Raw genomic sequence first — 18,908 nt, forward strand, 5'->3', positions numbered from 1 at the left:
ATTCGGATGTTAATCGGATGCTAGGTGTGAAAAATCGGATTGTTTTTGCATGAAAAAACTGACTTTGCAGGAACAAAATTGGGCCAATTTTAAAATCGCTAGTGTGACTCCGGCCTAAAGCTGAGAGTCTGCACATTAAGACCTAATTGATTACATAACTTTATCTTCATTATGATTTGGTGAACAGCTAAAGTGACAAAACTTTTGTCACTGTCCAAATATTTCTGGACCTGACTGTATTCCTCATTCTGCTCATATCTGGAGTCCACGAATAACCACAAAATATAAATGACAACAGGCCTAAAAGAGTCAGTTATGAAATGTTTGTCTTATTATTTTTTTTGCCAATGTTTGGCACCTTGACAGAGCATTTCTGTCTCTCCCCTCATACACATGACTACAAGAACTGAACATTACTTAGAGCTAACTATTGTGTAATCAGAGGTTATTCCAAAAAGAAGTCGAGAGCCACACGCTGCAGTTTAAAGTAAGTGACTTTCAATTTACTTTCGATCATGTCACCATTTTATGCTAAGGTTTTTATACTATGGCAGTGATATTATTGGGTTATTATATGTCTCATGCTCTATTACATGAATATCAGGGAAAATCGATTTAGGATCAAAAAGCAACGCAGAACTTTTTTTTTCTTTACAATTTTTAGACAGTTTACTCATAATTTTAATCAGATTAATACCACCAGATAGTGCTAATATAACATTGCCATTTACAGCCTATATAACATTACCAGATGTTACAAAAAATATGCAAAATCATTAAAGAAGAATACAGATAATACTGACTCTACGGATGGCTCAAAATGATGCAATTCACATACAAGCTGAATATAACCACCAAAATATTGCCAAGTATTGCTAGGTGGTTTTGCCCCTGGGTATTTTATTCTTAGAGACCGCCTAGTAAATGAGGGTCCTAAACATTCTAATTTTTTCCTTGACATTTAGTTGAAAAATTTCAGGACGGATCCAAAAACAGGGAAGCACAAGCTGCAAACTATAATTTTGCCAAATCCGAGAAGAAATATTTGCTTTTCCAGGGGTGTGGAGGAAAGCGTTAATTTTATTTTCTTCTACTAGAGTCACATAAGCCATTCTAAAATGTTCTCTCTCCTGGAGTATAATGAATTCCATTTTTCTTTTTTTTTTGACCCCTTAGATACTAGTGTAAAAATTAAATTTGAGTCAGAGATTTATCAATTTTGGGCCAGAATTCCTGCCGATAAACCATCCTTTATGACATGCACAATATTTATTAATAATCTTGCCTGTGGCTATTATGAGTCAGATGATCAAATGTGATCTTTTAGGGAATAGATATCCTATTGTCTGGTTCAGTAGTGAGGATGAAGACAGCAAGATTGTGGGATGTTTTGTTAATCGATAAGGTCAAGGAAGATAAAAAAAAATGAAGAGAAACAAAAAACAACTATTTTTTTAAACATAAAATCTTGATTACGACAACTATTCATTTTTATCACACATTTTGTAAATTTGAAGGCAATAACTATAGAGAATGTGTCCGATTGTGCTGTGTCACTGTAAGATAGCAGGAACGTGGGATGCAGTGAAGAGCAGGAGGAAGAACAAGAGTTAACGGGTTTATTACAAAGATTATTCCACGCAGGGAGGGAAAGGGTTAAGGGGGAAATAAACTTGTGTTTTGTATCAGGGTATGAACAAACGGTTAGGAAACTGGTAAACTTATCAGTCTGATGATTTCCGGGCTGTGAAAGCTTGAAATCCCACGGTGGCGCTGTAGGTGACGCGTGAAGTCTCTGGCCTGTTCTTGGAGGAATTTGAAGCACTGTCTCCCGACGGAAACAGCGTATTCTGGTTCTCTCAGGCAAGGAATCGGGTCACCAGGGAGATGTCCACTGGGTGTAGCAGTCTCTGCCTCCACTGGAAGATGTCTCTGAACAATGCTGGTGCCAGGGATGTAGTTATCCGGTCCTCGACGATCCACCTGGCCGCACACTCACGGGTCAGAGCTTCGGTAGTCGGAATGGACGGACACACAACCTCATGTCCCTCACAGTCAGTGTGCAAAAGATCTGAGGAACTGCAGTGCGGTCCAGGGTTATTGCATAGACCCAAAGAGAGTGAGTCAACCTTCTCCTGCGGTGTGCTGTCTTCCCGCCAAGTCTCTCGCTTTCTTGTGTACTGCCCCTTTTATACCTGACCCACATCTACACTTGAGTGCAAAGATCTGTCCGGGTTGGAAAGCCTTCCCCCCTGCAACAATGGTGAAAGCCCCGATAGTTCCGGCACCGGCACGAGAGAGGCATCACCGGCCCGGTCCATCTTCCTACATCACATCCATCATTAACGCTCCACTACTATTTCAGAAAAGAGGCAGAGGTCATGTAAACACACTAGAAATTGCAACTACATATAGAGCAAAACATTTGCTGCATTTATAATTTTTCTAGTGTAGAGATGATTGATGATTCCCCTGTATGGTGGCATAGCAAATAATCCTGGCAAACTGACTCTGTTACCTTGCAGAACATGGATCCACCAATATTTGGACATTTTTCTGAGTACTCTGGTTGTCTTCCACTGGTCTTATTAGGCTGTAAAGGAGAGACTATCCATGGACCTTCCCAGCTTATTAATATCATCCCAAAGCTGTCTGCTTTGCCTTAGCTGGTTATTAAAAATAGGGGGGGCACCAAGTATTTTTTTTAGGATCCACCCATTTTTTAAAAACCATGAAAGGCAAAGCAGACAGCTGGGGGCTGATATTAATAGGCTGAGAAGGTTCATGGATATTGGCCACTTGCATCATAATAAGACCAGCTCACAGCTATCTAGTTATTAAAGTTATTATATTAGTTATTAAAAATAGGAGGGAACTCACATTGTTTTTTTTAAATTATTTATTTAATTTACACTGTCCCTCACTTGATCAGCTACACCACCCGTGATCTGGTGGTTATACAGGCCTGGACACGGGTGGCACCGGCCAATTACAGTCATGCCAATACTTGCCATGGCTGGGATTACTCTGGAAGTGTCCACAGCTAAAAAGCCTGTTGATTGGCTGCATTTCAGTCTTTCAAGAAGCTTTATAAAGCATCTGAACTCTGAACAGTAACATGGATTTCTGGGAGAAGTCCGTGTTTGGAGTTCAGCACCAGACACTAGAAGTCAGGTATGTACCCTGAACCTTACAGTTCAGGTTCCCTAATCCTTAATGAAAATGAACGATACACTCTCCAGGAATTAGCCCATTCTTCCGGCACTCCATTTGAATCCAAGAAGTATGGCTGAGCTCTGAGCTACCCTAGCCCGACGTGTAACTATTTGGTGACCTCCTGATTGGTTCCGTGAGCACATTTAACATTAGGTATATGACACAAGTTATTGTCTCTCTACTTTCCCAGGAGACTAGTTATCTTATTGCTTCTCCTGTACTGTCTTGTCTTAACACATCAGTAATAAAACTTAGTTTCTACTTTTTTGGACTTTGTCTTGTCCCTAAATTAAGATTCTGAAACTAGACAGCAAATAGTCAATGAAAGTGATTCAAGTATTTTATATGGCTGAATTTTTGGATGATTTGGTGCTAATTTCTGTCCATAGGATGGATTTCTACTCACTGGTTACCGTCCTCTTGGTGATTCTCATAACCAGCGTGTTGTTTAACTATACAAAGCTACTGTTGGAGAAGTCAAAGTTGCCTCCTGGACCAACTCCTCTTCCCATAATCGGAACTCTTCATCTAATGAACCTTGATGACATTGTGAAGTCCCTCATGGATGTGAGTAAAGCTGGAAAGAAAGTGCTGGATAAATATGAATGAAGGCAGCACTTTTGTTATGATCAAATTTAAGTCTGATGCATTCGATGCTGTGTTGTGTGATATTGGATGCTGTGTTCACCACTGCTGTGTACTGCGAGCCAAGTACAATATTGCTAGATAACTTTACATCTCTACAATTATCTAAGCACTGAAATGTGTGGGGGTTATGACTGATGTGAGATTGCAATTTTGTCGACAATTGTAGCATACACTGCATGAGTTTAAGGGAATCTGTCAGGTGCTACATGCTGACCAAAAGGTGGACAACATGTGTCAGGACTTGACTTTATGATCACAGCCATGTATATTTTACTCTCAAACTCTACAGCGTTTCAGAGTGAAGCAAACTTTTGATAGTTGGCGGCTTCTTTCCACCCGCTGACAGTTACTGACAAGTCTCTGCTTGCTTGTGCATACTGACAGAGGGTTTTTAGTCAGTGTAGGCTGCTGGGGACGAGCTTGTACAGCTAGTTACCCGTCCAGCTCGGTCCTGAAAGGCTAGTGAAAGTATGTTTTACTCTGAAACGCCAAAGTAAACATTCATGGCTGTGATCATTTAGCCAGAGGGTGATACATACTGCCCACGGTTTGAGCAGTGTGTATCACCTGTCAGGTTCTCTTTAATGATACGAATAAATATAAGTCACTTATGGGAAACTCGTGTGTGAATAATGCTATATGCAGATTGGAATTTTTTGTGCACTGGAATTGCACCTGTGTTTCTGCCTTAATTAGTTGGGTCCGCTGCACCCTGATAGTGCATTTGCTTTGACGCCTGGGTAGGTAAGCATCTCTGTCTTCTTTTCAGTGATTTTTGTATACATTTTGAGGATTTTAGTCCTTTTTGTGTCAGTGAGTTTTTGATAATGCCCAGCAGGATGTCACTGGTGGTGAAGAGGGGTAAAGTGCTGTGTCCTTTAAGAGTTACTACACTAATCAGCTGGTCACAAGGCTTGGTCAGGGGCACATGGGAGCAACTTAAAAAGTTATGCCCATGAAACTAGAAATTTGCATTAAATACATGTTTTTTTTGTCTTGACCGATATCGCTGTTGCCGCTATATGTCACTAGTGTTTTTTTTTATTTTTCTCTCATCTCCACTTTTAGTCTCTGAATTATCATATTTATTACACAATATGGATCGCATGTCCAAAAATCATGCATCGATCTAATGCCGCTAGGCAAAAATATATATAACTGGACATGAGGTTCTTAGTGTAACAGACTGTATGGAGGCCACTGCCACGTCACGGTGAACCTCTCAGTGGGTTCTAACTTTTTTTTGCCTTAAAGGAGTGGCACCGTGTGGTAATGACTGCTGCAGTGACAATGCACCGCTCTACAAGCACAAAACCACAGTAACAATGGCTGCCACGCATCACCAACACCAAATGAAAGAAGCACTGAAACTCACCTTCATCAAGCTCTCAAATGAGAGCAAAAATAAGCTAGACTCTCTTTGCAGTCTCCAGCTATTTAAAATCACCTATGCCAAATGGGAGGAGTGTAGAACTGAAAAAAAGGACAGTTCATGCAATAAGCTAAAAAAAAAGTATGGATGTCTATTTTTGGCATTTCTGGAATTTGCATTGTTGTCCCCTCTTATTTTTGTTTTACTTGGACCCACACTTCTCCAATTTGACCTCGGTGTTTTTAAATTAGCAAGAGACTGCAGCAGGAGTTCTGCCTATTTTTGCTCTCAGTCCGCAGTCTGAGAACAGGTGGAAGGTGAGGTTTTTACATCTATTCACCTGGTGATTGGTGCTCTGTGGCAGCCATTGCTGCTGCAGTATTGTGTCAGCCGGGTGGTGCGGCCTGGGGTCATGAGGACTCAGTGTTGCAGCATGGATGCTATGAGGCACCGGGACGCCCGCCCTGCTGGTGCACTGTCTCTGTGATGGTGGTTTGCGCTGTGTTATATTTGTTTTCTTTTCATACTAAAATTTCCTAATTTTGGATTTGCATTCCTCCGTTCACATGTACTTTTTTGTTTTCCATTGGTTGACTATATGTTTGCGTCTTTTCCATACAAATTTATAGTTTTGCCCATTGTAATTTCTCTCTTCCCCATGAAACTGTGAAAGCTCAATGTATTGTTTTTCTTTTCAAGCTGCAATGTGTATCCCTTGAGGATATGAAGCTTTCCCACTTTTCTAGTACTGCTCCTTAAGAACCATCGACCTACTCAATAGTATTTGTTTTGGCCACCTATGGAACATTATAGTATAGTTTCAGATCATAACCTATCATGTTGGATGTCTCTGTTTTCTCCTAGTTGTCGAAAAAATACGGTGACATATTTACAGTATATGAGGGGACTCGACCAGTTATCATTCTTTGTAGTTATAAAGCCCTCAAAGAAACTTTCATTGACAAAGCAGAAGAGTTCAGTGGTCGAGCTTATTATGCTTCATTTTATGATTTTACCAAAGGAGATGGTGAGTATAGAGTCAGGGAAAGTTTACTCTTCTTTGATCTCTGTGTATTATTCATTGGCTTTTTCGTCACACTTGTTGGCTGTTTGGCTACTTTTATTCTTATATGGTTCCAGGAGAATAAAATTGGAATATTGATGGATCTAGACAAATTATCTACATTTGGAGGGGTGGCCTACTTTGAACAATATCACCGACAAGCTGTTACCACATTGTCCTACTTAGTTCCATGGTAACATCACAACAGGGGAAATTTGGTTTTACCCAATTCTAAAATGAATCAATAGGCTCTTCATGTAATTCAAATACTTAATGTGTCTGCTTGTAATGGTTGCACAGGTCAATATGCAGCACTGCAACCTCAGACATCAGTGAAACGGGATCCTTTGGGTGCATGTGTTATGGTTTGACTCCGGCATTCTTCGCTCAAGCCACATACTAGAAGATGGTACAGGAATCTCCAGCTTATGCAGTAGACAAGGAAGATCTCAGTCTATTTTATATACAGTAAATAAGTCTTTACTAGTATAACATTAATACAGTTGGTGGCAGGTACAAATCTTAACATCAAAATCTTCATCTGTTTTGCACAGAGGCACAGGCATATCGGCTGCAAGTGGCAGCATGGACTTTTCAAATACACGGCATAAACAACTTGGACTTCCCATCTCCATATTAACTTCTTTCTTGTGCTATATTCCACTTTTATAGTAGTACTTGTGTCCCTGCCTGGTTGGCTACTGTTATTTCTATCATTCCAGGACCTGCTTACATGGTGCTGCTTCAGCCCCACTCCTTCTTGGCTACCTTGAGCCCCCTAACCCACAGAACTATTTCTGGCTTAAGCAGTACTCACTACAGTTGCCTCCTTCCTGTAAGACTCACTCCTGAGTGCCAAGGATTTTCTGGTTTGATTTCTGCCACTCGATCTAGTTAATTACTTCAACACTTGCAACCTCAACAATCTTCCTTTAACACACATCTTAGTAAGGGGCCTATATGTTTCTCATCTCAGAACTATTCACTCACCCTGATTCACTGTAGCCAGAAGATATCCTTGCTTTACTCTCAAACACTAAACCCATCTGCATGGCTGGCTGACTGTTAACTGTTCCTTTCCCAGCTGTCTAAGCTACTTTAGCTCTAATGGGGGATATTACATTAAATTCAGTATAAAACAGTCTTTTTATGACAGCACATAACGTCTTCAGGGAGGTTTCAGACAACTTATCATTCCTTTACACAACCCCCATCTTTAATGATTGCCATCCTTGGCAATCCAGGACCTGTAAAATATAAAAGAGCACATGGAAACATATTTCTGCTAGAATTCTTGTTGTCTTTCCTTCTTTGGTTCATTGAAAGGCATGAAACATGTAATAATCACTCCTTTACATGCCAAAGCAAGAGACAATCAGGCCAATAAATGGGTTCTTACTGTTGGCAGATATGCAAAAGATACAGACTTATTTGCGTGCAGGAGGAGTTTACACTTTTCTGACAGTAGATGGCGATGTTGTTACTGTTATATGCTTAGTTGAATATAATGCATATACTTGTTTTACTATGGTTTCACTTTCTCTCTGGTAAAAGGTCTTTCAGACGTCTGTTATGCTGTATTAAGAAACTGATGCATGTACCTTATGTTCTGTGTAGATAAAAGTTGAATTACCCAATATAATCTACTCTCACAAGTTTCTTCTGCTACCAAATTATGCAACACTTACCGAGTCAAACTCTCTCAAAGGTTCCAAGTAGAAAATCAAGATTACGTATTGTTACCTATGAAACAAAGCTAATAAGCATGAAATGTGCCTACAGTGGGGGACATAAGTATTTGATCCCTTTCTGATTTTGTAAGTTTGCCCACTGACAAAGACATGAACACACTATAATTTTAAGGGTAGGTTAATTTTAACAATGAGAGAGAGAATATCAAAAATAAAATCCAGAAAATCACATTGTATAAATTATATAATTTACCGTATTTGCATTTTGCAGTGAGAAATAAGTATTTGATCTCCTACCAACCATTAAGGGTATGTGCATACGCTGCGGTTTTTGCTGCGGATCCGCAGCGGATTTGATGCTGCGGATCCGCAGCAGTTTTCCATGCGGTGTACAGTACCATGTTACCGTATGGAAAACCAAAACCGCAGTGCCCACGATGCAGAAAAAGCCGCGCAGAATTGCTGTGGAAAAAAAGAAGGACCATGTCACTTCTTTCTGCGGATTCCGCAGCGGTTTTCAACCTGCACCAATAGGAAAGTGCTGTTGAAAACCCGCAGAGGAATCCACAGAAGAAACCGCAGGAAAATCCGCAGTGAAAACCGCAGTGGTTTTGCACTGCGGATTTTCCAATTCCGCAGCTGAAAAATCCGCAGCAAATTCCGCAGCGTGTTCACGGGGCCTAAGAGTTTTTGCTCTTACAAACCAGTAAGATGCTCCTAATCAACTTGCTACCTGCATTAAAGTCAGCTGTTTTACATAGTTACCTTTATAAAAGATTCCTGTCCACAGACTGAATTAATCAGTCAGACTCTAAACTCTACAATATGGGCAAGAGCTTTATAAGGATGTCAGGGACAAGATCATAGACCAGCACAAAGCTGGAATGGGCTACAAAACCATAAGTAAGATGCTGGGTGAGAAGGAAACAACTGTTGGTGCAATAGTAAGAAAATGGAATAAATGCAAAATGACTGTCAATCACCATTGATCTGTGGTACCATGCAAAATCTTACTTCGTGGGGTATCCTTGATCATAAGGAATGTGAGAGATCACCTTAAAAGGAACCTGTCACCTCATTTTGCTGCTATAAGAAGCCGCCACTGCCTTTCGGGGCTTATCTACAGCATTCTGTAATGCTGTAGATTAGCCCCCTGGTCCAACCTGAAAGAGAAGAAAAACAAGTTTTATTACACTCACCCGGGGGCGGTCCGGTCTGATGGGTGTCGCAGGTCACGGTCCACGCCTCCCATCTTCATGCGTTGTTGTCATCCTGCTTGCTTCCTGCCACGCTCCTGCGCAGGCATACTGATCTGCCCTGTTGAGGGCAGAGCAAAGTACTGCAGTGCGCAGGTGCCAGGAAAGGTCAGAGAGGCCCAGTGCCTGCGCACTGCAGGACTTTGCTCTGCTCTCAACAGGGCAGATCGGTACGCCTGTGCAGGAGCGTGGCACAAAGCAATCAGGAAGACAACATCGCATGAAGATGGGAGGCCCCGGACCTGCGATGCCCATTGGACCGGACCCTCCCAGGTGAGTATAATACAACTTGATCTCTTTGGCATTAACTCAACTCGCTGTGTTTGGAGGAAGAGAAATGCTACCTATGACCCAAGGAACACCATCTTCACTGTCAATCATGGAGGTGGAAACATTATGTTTTGGGGGTGTTTCTCTGCTAAGTGCACATGACTACATCACCACATCAATGGAAAAATGGATGGAGCCATGTACCATAAAATCCTGAGTGACAACCTTCTTCCCTCTGCCAGGACATTAAAAATGGGTCGTGACTGGGTCTTCCAGCAAGACAATGACCCAAAACATACAGCCAAGGCAACAAAGGAGAGGCTCAAAAAGAAGCACGTTAAGGTCACGGAGTGGCCAAGCCAGTCTCCAGTCCTTAATCCCATAGAAAACTTATGGAGAGCATTGAAGCTCTGAGTTGCGAAGCGACAGCCTCAAAATCTTAATGATTTAGAGATGATCTGCAAAGAGGAGTGGACCAAAATTCCTCCTGACATGTGCGCAAACCTCAGCATCAACTACAAAAAACGTCTGACTGCTGTACTTGCCATCAAGTATTTTGCTTCCAAGTATTAAGTCTTGTTTGCCATCAAATACTTCTTTCTCACTGCAAAATGCAAATGAATTTATATAATTTATACAGTGTGATTTTCTGGACTTTATTTTTGATAGTCTATCTCTCCATATTAAAATTAACCTACCTTTAAAATTATAGACTGTTCATGTCTTTGTCAGTGGGCAAACTTACAAAATCAGCAAGGGATCAAATACTTATTTCCCCCACCGTATCTTACCAAACCCAGAATTTGTGTAAATCACACATAAATTATTGAAAATTTGACGATGCTGCAGTTTATTTTGCTACTGCAATACAATTTGTATTGAGCTCTAAAGGCCCATAAGGACTTTCATTTGGAATTAACTATTTTATTATATTGAACAGATCTTGCATTCAGTAATGGTGAAAAGTGGAAGGAGTTCAGGCGGTTTTCCGCGCTAACGCTGGGTAATTTTGGAGTTGGAAAACGAAGCTTTGAGGAGAGGATACGAGAGGAGGCTACGTATCTGACTGAGGTGCTGAGAAAGTCTAATGGTAAGGTTTAACATTATCAACATACTTCATATATTCGCTTTTCCTTTACAATTTTGTATTTTTAATATGGTACATGATTGCAGAATAGAATCAAGGGTAAGCCTGTTTTTGAATTGTGCCTTATATAGCGCCTGCATTTGTCACCACCTCCTTTTGATTTACTGCCATGCAGTTTAAAAATGCCTCCATTAAACAGTGTCCATGTATGCAGACTGTGTAGCAAAGAGCCCAATAACAGAACCATTCATTGGTGAACTATCACCTGCGTACGGTTGCTTAAACATTAGTGTTCTACAGTGCCACCACCATACAAGAATTGTCTGATAGCAGTGCCTCGCAAAAAAATACCACCGCATAGTGCTTAGAAAATACCAACATACAGTGAGGAAATAACAGAATAACTGCTTCATATATACTGGAATCAAGTCAGAGGAATGATAAACAAGGACTAAGTAAAAGTAATATGACTTTTTTTGTGAAAATTTAGGTTGTGATTCATCAAGAAGTTTTTGTGACATGAAACTGCTTGAAATGTCACTTTTTTTGCGCTTAAACTTATGCCAGTCATGGCCACCTCAGCCAACTTTTCGAAAAGTGGCCTTGTCTGGGGCATGATGGGGCATGACCAAATGCACCCAACAATTTCAATACAGTTATAGTTGGTGTGAATTGTTTCAAATGACTCGGTCTATTGGACATGACAGTAATCTGTGACCATAGGACAGAAACTGTGCGAACTGCCCCTTACCTATTTGCATCCACAAGACTTCTTTTGATAAACCAATATAGCATGACATCAGATATGCTTAATGCCGTAACCATGATTTTGCACTTGGCTTGCTAATCAATGTAAGAGGTTGGTTTCATGGCTCCTGTCCAGTGGCCCCAGATTACTGTCATGGCCTGTAGACCAAGTAGTGCGATGGACATCTTTGCGTGAATTAATTCCAATTAACTGTATTCATAACTTACTGCACAAATGTGGTGTAAATTTTGACAAAAATGCACTCCAGTTGGAGTGGTGGAACGCGGCATTTGAAAGATTTATTAGAACATGTCTATCTTTTAATGAACTTGTCACATCTTACTCCAGGGCATAGTTCATGAAGACTGGCAAGGAAAAACTTTTCGAAGAGTTTTGCTGCTCACAGGCCTGAAATGCCCATCGCCCTTTACAGGCAATGGGGGGTGGGGTGTCACCATGGGGGGTGGAGCTCGAGGGGGTGGTCGCTCAGTCCGGTTATCACATTCTAGGAGATGCACTCCTAGCATTGTTGGGAGGTGGGACACCGCTGCTCCCAGCGATTATGCTGTGCGGGGACCCTGTAGCTTGGGGGTGGAGATTGGGTGTTGTCTCAGCGTGGTCAGATGATTGCTGGAAGGCAGATTTTAAGGGTGTGCAGCAGTGCGATGGCTGATACCAAGTGAGACCGACACACTGCTCTTGCTGGCTAGCAGTAGTCCATTTCACCATCACCCAATATAATATTGTGAGGCACCATTAATGAGAGCATGCTGATGAGCCCTGTGTGATCATCACAATTGACTTCAACAGTAAACCTAGTTATGCCACACAACTAACCCTGTTTAAAAACATGACATCAATTCTGTGAACCCTGAACTTTAACTTTTGATTTACCTATTTGTATGTGTTATTTTAGGATCCCCTATAGATCTCAATTACCACACATTACGTGCTGTGTCCAATGTGATTTGCTCTGTGGTATTTGGTAATCGGTTTGAATATCAAGATGAAAAATTTCAAAAACTTGTAAAATGTGTTCAAGACAACTTCGAAATTATGAGCTCACGCTGGGGAATAGTAAGTATAACCTTAGATTTAAGAATAAATGTTATATACATTACATTTTCAATTAAAGACTCATGTGCTCAGCGTGTTTGTGTAGTCTATGATTTTGCATTAAGGAGCTATAGGTGCTTTGTTTGCCATATGTAAAGTCTGTCAAAAGCCTCTAGCTCAGTATGGCTACCTTGGACAGACTGAATACTAGTCACACCAATTGGCAGAACCCAGAGGAAACTCCAGCTTTCATTCTTAAACTCCTATATGGGCATCTGGAATTAAATTGGTGTCCCCTATGTTGCTTTCGTGAAGTGGCTGTTGGCCAGAGGAGGGAGCCCCAGGCTAGCAGAGTGAAATAGAGATTGGTCAGTTTCAGGAGGGAGAACAGCACAGAAAACTTCAAAATGTCAACTTAACGGGGAAGGCAGGGGTCAGATATAGAGATGGGCGAACCAGACAAGTAAAGTTCGGTGTCCATATCAAACACCTACTGTTCGGGCACAGACACCGAACATGGACTTAACCAGGAAGTCTGTGTTACTGGTCAGGTTTGGCCTCCTAAACACCGGGTGTTTGTCATGCTGTCATGTGTGGCAAACACCGATTCTGATTGGTGGTAAAATCATCACTGCCGGTCAGAGAGCCGCCGTTCCCACGCTGTCAAAAGACAGCATGAGCTCCCAGCTGTGATTGAAAGTATAAAGTTTACCTCTAGTCATTGGTGCTGGCTGATGAGACTATTGGTCCCTTCAGTCGATGCCTGCTACCGCTAATAACAGTGAGAGCAGGAGCTGCTGCCGAAAGTATGCATCAATCGATGCCTGCGCTGTAGATAAATAATTTTTTTTTAAAAACGACGTGCATTCCCTTGTGTTTTTGATAACCAGCCAGGCAAAACTCACATCTGAGTGCTTCAACCCTAAGCTGTCAGCTTCAGCAAGGCTGGTTATTAAGAAAAGAGGGGTGCCCTGTTATGATCCGGTGGTAGGATCTCAAGACTGACCTGACACATATAACCAGAATAGTAGGACGAGTTCTGGGAATGTGGAAGCTATACTGACAGCAATACTGATCCTATCCACACACACTAAAGGTAGCCGTGGAGCGTTACCTGAAAACCTAGACGCCTCTTCACAGCCTGAGAAACTGACTACCCCTAGAGAGAAAGCAAAGACCTCACTTGCCTCAGAGAAATAACCCCAAAGTTTTAGATAGCCCCCCACAAATAATAACGGTGAGTTAAGGGGAAAATACAAACATAGAAATGAAAACAGGTTTAGCAAATGAGGCCCGCTAATACTAGATAGACAGGAAATAGATAGGAGTCTGTGCGGTCAGTAAAAAAACTATCAAAAATAAACCACGCAGAGAATACAAGAACCCCCACACCGACTCACGATGTGAGGGGCGCACTCTGCACCCCAGAACTAACCAGCAAGCGAAAAATCACATAAAAGCAAGCTGGACTGAACTCATAATATACTGAGAAACGTTTTCAAGGAAATCATGAGCAAAATGAACAAGCAAACTTAGCTTCTCCTAGCAGGAGACTGGTCACAAGGAATATTCAGGAGAGCACTGAATCAGGACTGAATACACTGACAGCAGGCAACAAGTGAAGGTCCAGCTGAATTAAATAGGCCCCGCTTAGCAGGAAAATGAAACAGCTGAACCCAGCCAAGACCAGCCATATCGCTAAAGGCCACCAGAGGGAGCCCAAGAACAAATTCACAACAGTGCCCACTCTGACTTTTTAAATTATTTAAATAAATAATTTAAAAAAACAGCGTGGGTCCCCTTCATTTTTGACAAACAGCCAAGCTAAAGCTGACAGCTGAGGGCAGGTATTTTTAAGATGGTAATGGGCCATCGATATTGCCCCCCTCAGCCTAAAATTAGAAGCCCACAGGTGCCCAGAAAAGGCGCATCTTTTAGATGCACCAATTCTGGTGCTTTGCCCGGCTCTTCCCACTTGGCCTGTAGCGATGGCAAGTGGGGTTCATATTGTGGGATTGATGTCACCTTTCTATTATCAGGTGACATCAAACCCACTGCTTAGTAATAGAAAGGCGTCTATAAGACACCTATCCATTATCCAAATCATTATATGAACTAGCACTGTGCTTTTACAATTCCTCATTTTGCTTTCTATCCCATCTAATTCTTCTCTTTTCCATTAGGTCTATAACATCACTTGATTAAAAACAGACTAGTTGAATCCTTCTAAGCTCTATTTAGGAACAGGAGGTCAATTTTCTCTGCACAAGTCATGAGTCACTGCAAAAGCCTACAGCAGAGGGGAAGAGTGGAGCAGCTGGGTCAGGAGTTGAAGAGATGATGAGTCATGTAGGGACAAGAGACTTCCTGTTTCTACATAGAGCACAGAAAAGAGAAGAATTACGGTAACTAGTAGAAAGAAAAAAGGAACTATTGTAAGTACACAGTGCTATATAATATGATGAATGCAATATACTAAGATAAAAACTTTGATGGGAGGAGGAGTGCTTCTTTAAATATTGGAATGATATTCTCTTCCTTTAAGCAATTACAGTCTCCTGTGTAGTGTTGAGCGATACCGTCCGATACTTGAAAGTATCGGTATCGGATAGTATCGGCCGATACCGGCAAAGTATCGGATCTCGCCGATTCCGATAACCGATACCCATGCAAGTCAATGGGACACCAAGTATCGGACGGTATCCTGATGGTTCCCAGGGTCTGAAGGAGAGGAAACTATCCTTCAGGCCCTGGGATCCATATGAATGTGTAAAATAAAGAAATAAAATAAAAAATATTGATATACGCACGCGACCAATCAGAATCCGTGACGTCATGGAAGGCCGTAAACGCGCTCATTTTAAGCAACGGAAGCTGCCGGTTACCAGCGGTATGGTGCAGGGGCCTCCGGACAGGTGAGTATATCAATATATTTTATTTTAATTCTTTATTTTACACATTAATGTGGTTCCGATACCGATTCCCGATACCACAAAAGTATCGGATCTCGGTATCGGAATTCCGATACCGCAAGTATCGGCCGATACCCGATACTTGCGGTATCGGAATGCTCAACACTACTCCTGTGTAAACATATAAATTTGCTCCTAACTATAGAAGAGGGACCAAATATGTTAACTATTGAGTATACAGAAATTCCTATGGGAGCCTTACATGGGTGTAGATATGACTGTTTTTTATTAATTTAATCTAATTTAATCATTTTTCTTTTATTTCAGCTATACAACATTTACCCAAATGTCCTAAAGTATATACCTGGACCTCATCATAAAATTAAGGAAAACTTTTCTTTCATGGCAGACTATGTCAGGAAGAAAATGAAGATCAATATGAAAACGTTTGACATTAATAATCCAAGGGATTTTATTGACTGTTTCTTGACCAAAATTGAGAAGGTAACCCCCTCCCATACACAAGTGGCCATGAGTTGTCACATATATATTAAGAAGCACTTTCTATCATAGTATACACTATTTTCTCTTGTCTTCACATAGGAAGGGAAGACTAAAGCAGATATCTACAATACTGATACTTTGGTGATGAACACTATGATCATGTTCTTTGGTGGGACAGAAACAGTAAGCACTACCACCAGATTTACATTTTTGCTTCTTTTGAAATACCCCAGTATAGCAGGTATGTAACTAGTATCAGACACATCTTTAAATGCCTTATGAGAACTTAAATGAAAGCTATCATCAGAAATTGACCTATCGTTTAAATCAGTTTTTTTCTTATTTTGTTCAATATCCTTTATTCATTGCAATTTTCACACCTCTAATTTCTTCTTTCACACTCTAACTTCTTGTTGCTTCAAGAAACAACACATGTACTTAGCCACAATATTCAGATCTAAACCCTATCTTTTTTGTATTAAAATGTCTAATATGCATGGGAAAAAGTCATTGTGAAGGGAGGAGTAGCAGGGTCAGACATCAGATGAGCACAAAATACAATGTTCTGCAGCTCTTGTAGATTTGCTGTGAAGATCTTTGGCATAAAAAGTGAAAGCATTTGCTTACATTGAAATGCAGACAATCAAACATAGGCATCCAGCTGTTTGGATAAAAAAATTTACCAATTTATTAGTACAGCTTATATCATTCTAGGTACATTAAACATTTTTGTACCAAGGCAATAAAATGACGCGTTTCAGGCATAAAACTGTCATTAATCATGGTAAAAATATGACATCAGTTGCTTTTAGTGGTGTTACTTGTCATTATAGTACTGCCTGTGATGATCTGCAACCTTCTGATTATCTCTTCCTGAAAGGACAGGGTGTTTGAGTGTAAAAAATCCCAAGTGCCCTGAAATTGCAAAATTACAACTTTTAAAAAAATAAATAATGATAGTAATATGAAACAAAAAACATTCTCAAAATTTTATTAAAAATACATGTAACACAAAAATCTGATTTAAACTTTAGGTATTTTTTGATAATCGGTCCCCTTTAAGCAGCATATAAAAATATATATATATAATTTTTTTGTTTTCCTCAGAGAAAGTCTACAATGAGATAGACAACGTAATTGGCCAACGTCCACCAAATTATGAGGACAGATTCAAAATGCCGTACACAGATGCTTTTATACATGAAGTTCAGAGATTTGGTGATGTGACACCATTGGCTCTTCCCCATGAATTGACCATGGATACTGAGATTCGAAATTTTAAATTCAAGAAGGTAAGTACCAATTTGGACTAAAGCAAATATTAAAAATGAAAAATAAAAGCATTAAAAGAAGGTTTACTCATCAATTTTCTAATTATTTTCCAAATCACAGGGGACAGCTTTCACTTCAGTTCTTACAGGTGCGCACAATGACAAGACACAGTTCAAGAACCCTGAGAATTTTGACCCAAAAAACTTTTTGGATGAAAATGGGAAACTAATGAAGAACGAGTCCTTGATGCCATTTTCTGCAGGTAAGAGTGACATGAAACTAGTTTGTAATTGAAAAATTGGATTTTGGACCAAACAGGGCATCGAATTCTGGAGATATTCCACTTGGAAATGTATAAATTAAATGACAGCTGGGTGTTACCAGCCATATAACATTTGGCTGCTCCAATTCAACAGAGCTGCTTTTCCTCTCCTGGGCTGCTTTGTTTCATGGGGTGTGACTGACCACGTCATGCTGATTGCCAGCCGGCTCTCCGCAGTTACGTAGTGGGGAGAGGCTGTCAATCAGCATGACTTCAGCAGTACGCCCCGTCAACAGAGCAGAGAAAAAAAGAATCCGCGGCAGTCACAACAAGCAGGTAGGTAGCAAATACCTGCCTGTTAGTTCTTAGGCACATAGTAAAAAAATAAAAAATCCTAGATCAACCCTTTAAAATGAATGTGTATATAATATAAAGCCGAATATGTCACCTATTCTAGATGTTTTTAAATTCATTGATTTTTCTTTCCAGGTAGAAGAATTTGCCCAGGCATGACATTGGCGAAGATTGAGCTTTTTATTTTTATCACCACACTTCTGCAGAACTTCACCATCAAGTCACTAGTGCCCCCCGAAAAAATCTCAGTTGCTCCGGTGGGATGTGGGATTGGGCATATTCCTCCCACTTTTGAGATATGTCTTATACCCCGGACATGTTCTCAAGAAGAACAATGATATAGTAAGCTGTAAGATCCTAAGAGATTAGGAGATTAGTGAAGTGTTCATGAGTGCGGGAACCAACTTGATTATAGGGAAGAAAGATAACATTCCATGTATTACTCATTTGTATCATTAGCTTATGGAATATATAACAATTTACAGAATGGAAATGAGCTGCATTACCAGCTACACCACTTGAAGAGAGCATTGCTGTTAATAAATAAATAAATCAATAAATACAAAATATTATTTTGAGGGTCTTTAAAACCACTTTAATATGCAAATTGCCTCTTCAGAGAGAAAAAGGACTTGAACTTTTTAGCATCACCTGTTGGAAGCAGGGATCCTAAGAGTCACAATCAACCCTTTAACGAGTCTTGCAATATGACCTAGGATAAAAGCCAAATCAGAATCTCAATTTGCAAATATGGTGTTTCGGACTATTGGCCCTCGTCAGTGCAAAGTATGAGAACTCTGGTGAGAGGCTCTGGACTGGGGTCTAAGAGGTAATGTTTCTCCTTATGGAGAGTGACATAAAATCTCTGGCATGTCAAGGCTAAGGAGGCTTATTCACTGTGAAATGCTCCTCTTGGAAATATAATATGCAAATTACCTCTTCATCGAGAAAGAGAACTTGAACTCTATAGTGCCACCTGTTGGAAGGAGCGATCCTAGAAACCACAATCAACCCTTTAACAAGTCTTGCAAAATGACCTTGGATAAAATCCGAATCAGACTCTCAATTTGCGACACAGTGTTTCGGGTTATTGGCCCTCATCAGTGCAGTGTATGTCACTCTCCATAAGGAGAAACATTGCCCCTTAGACCCCAGTCCAGAGCCTCTCACCTAGCCAAATTAGCTCTCATACTTTGC

The 18,908-nt window shown here is 40.6% G+C and overlaps 1 protein-coding gene across 1 annotated transcript; it reads left to right on the forward strand.

Moving 5' to 3' along the window:
- The first annotated feature begins 400 nt into the window (after nt 1-400).
- On the forward strand, nt 401-18,283 carry LOC143805872 (cytochrome P450 2F2-like). The gene is made up of 10 exons (XM_077285604.1): nt 401-487; nt 3,606-3,783; nt 6,101-6,263; nt 10,457-10,606; nt 12,268-12,428; nt 15,647-15,823; nt 15,923-16,064; nt 16,931-17,115; nt 17,216-17,357; nt 17,847-18,283. Exons 2-10 carry the CDS (start codon nt 3,607-3,609, stop codon nt 18,047-18,049), a joined length of 1,500 nt encoding a protein of 499 aa, XP_077141719.1. The 5' UTR covers nt 401-487; nt 3,606; the 3' UTR covers nt 18,050-18,283.
- Nucleotides 18,284-18,908: the final 625 nt, after the last annotated feature.

Source organism: Ranitomeya variabilis, chromosome 2, assembly GCF_051348905.1.
Source record: "Ranitomeya variabilis isolate aRanVar5 chromosome 2, aRanVar5.hap1, whole genome shotgun sequence".
NCBI lineage: Eukaryota > Metazoa > Chordata > Amphibia > Anura > Dendrobatidae > Ranitomeya > Ranitomeya variabilis.

What these genes read in the sequence shown, in the direction of transcription:
- LOC143805872 (XM_077285604.1), top strand. Translation starts at nt 3,607, where the DNA reads ATGGATTTCTACTCACTGGTTACCGTCCTCTTGGTGATTCTCATAACC. An exon ending in TGATTTTACCAAAGGAGATG is followed by an intron (nt 6,264 to 10,456) that starts GTGAGTATAGAG and finishes TATATTGAACAG; the next exon opens with ATCTTGCATTCAGTAATGGT. An exon ending in TCTTGACCAAAATTGAGAAG is followed by an intron (nt 15,824 to 15,922) that starts GTAACCCCCTCC and finishes GTCTTCACATAG; the next exon opens with GAAGGGAAGACTAAAGCAGA.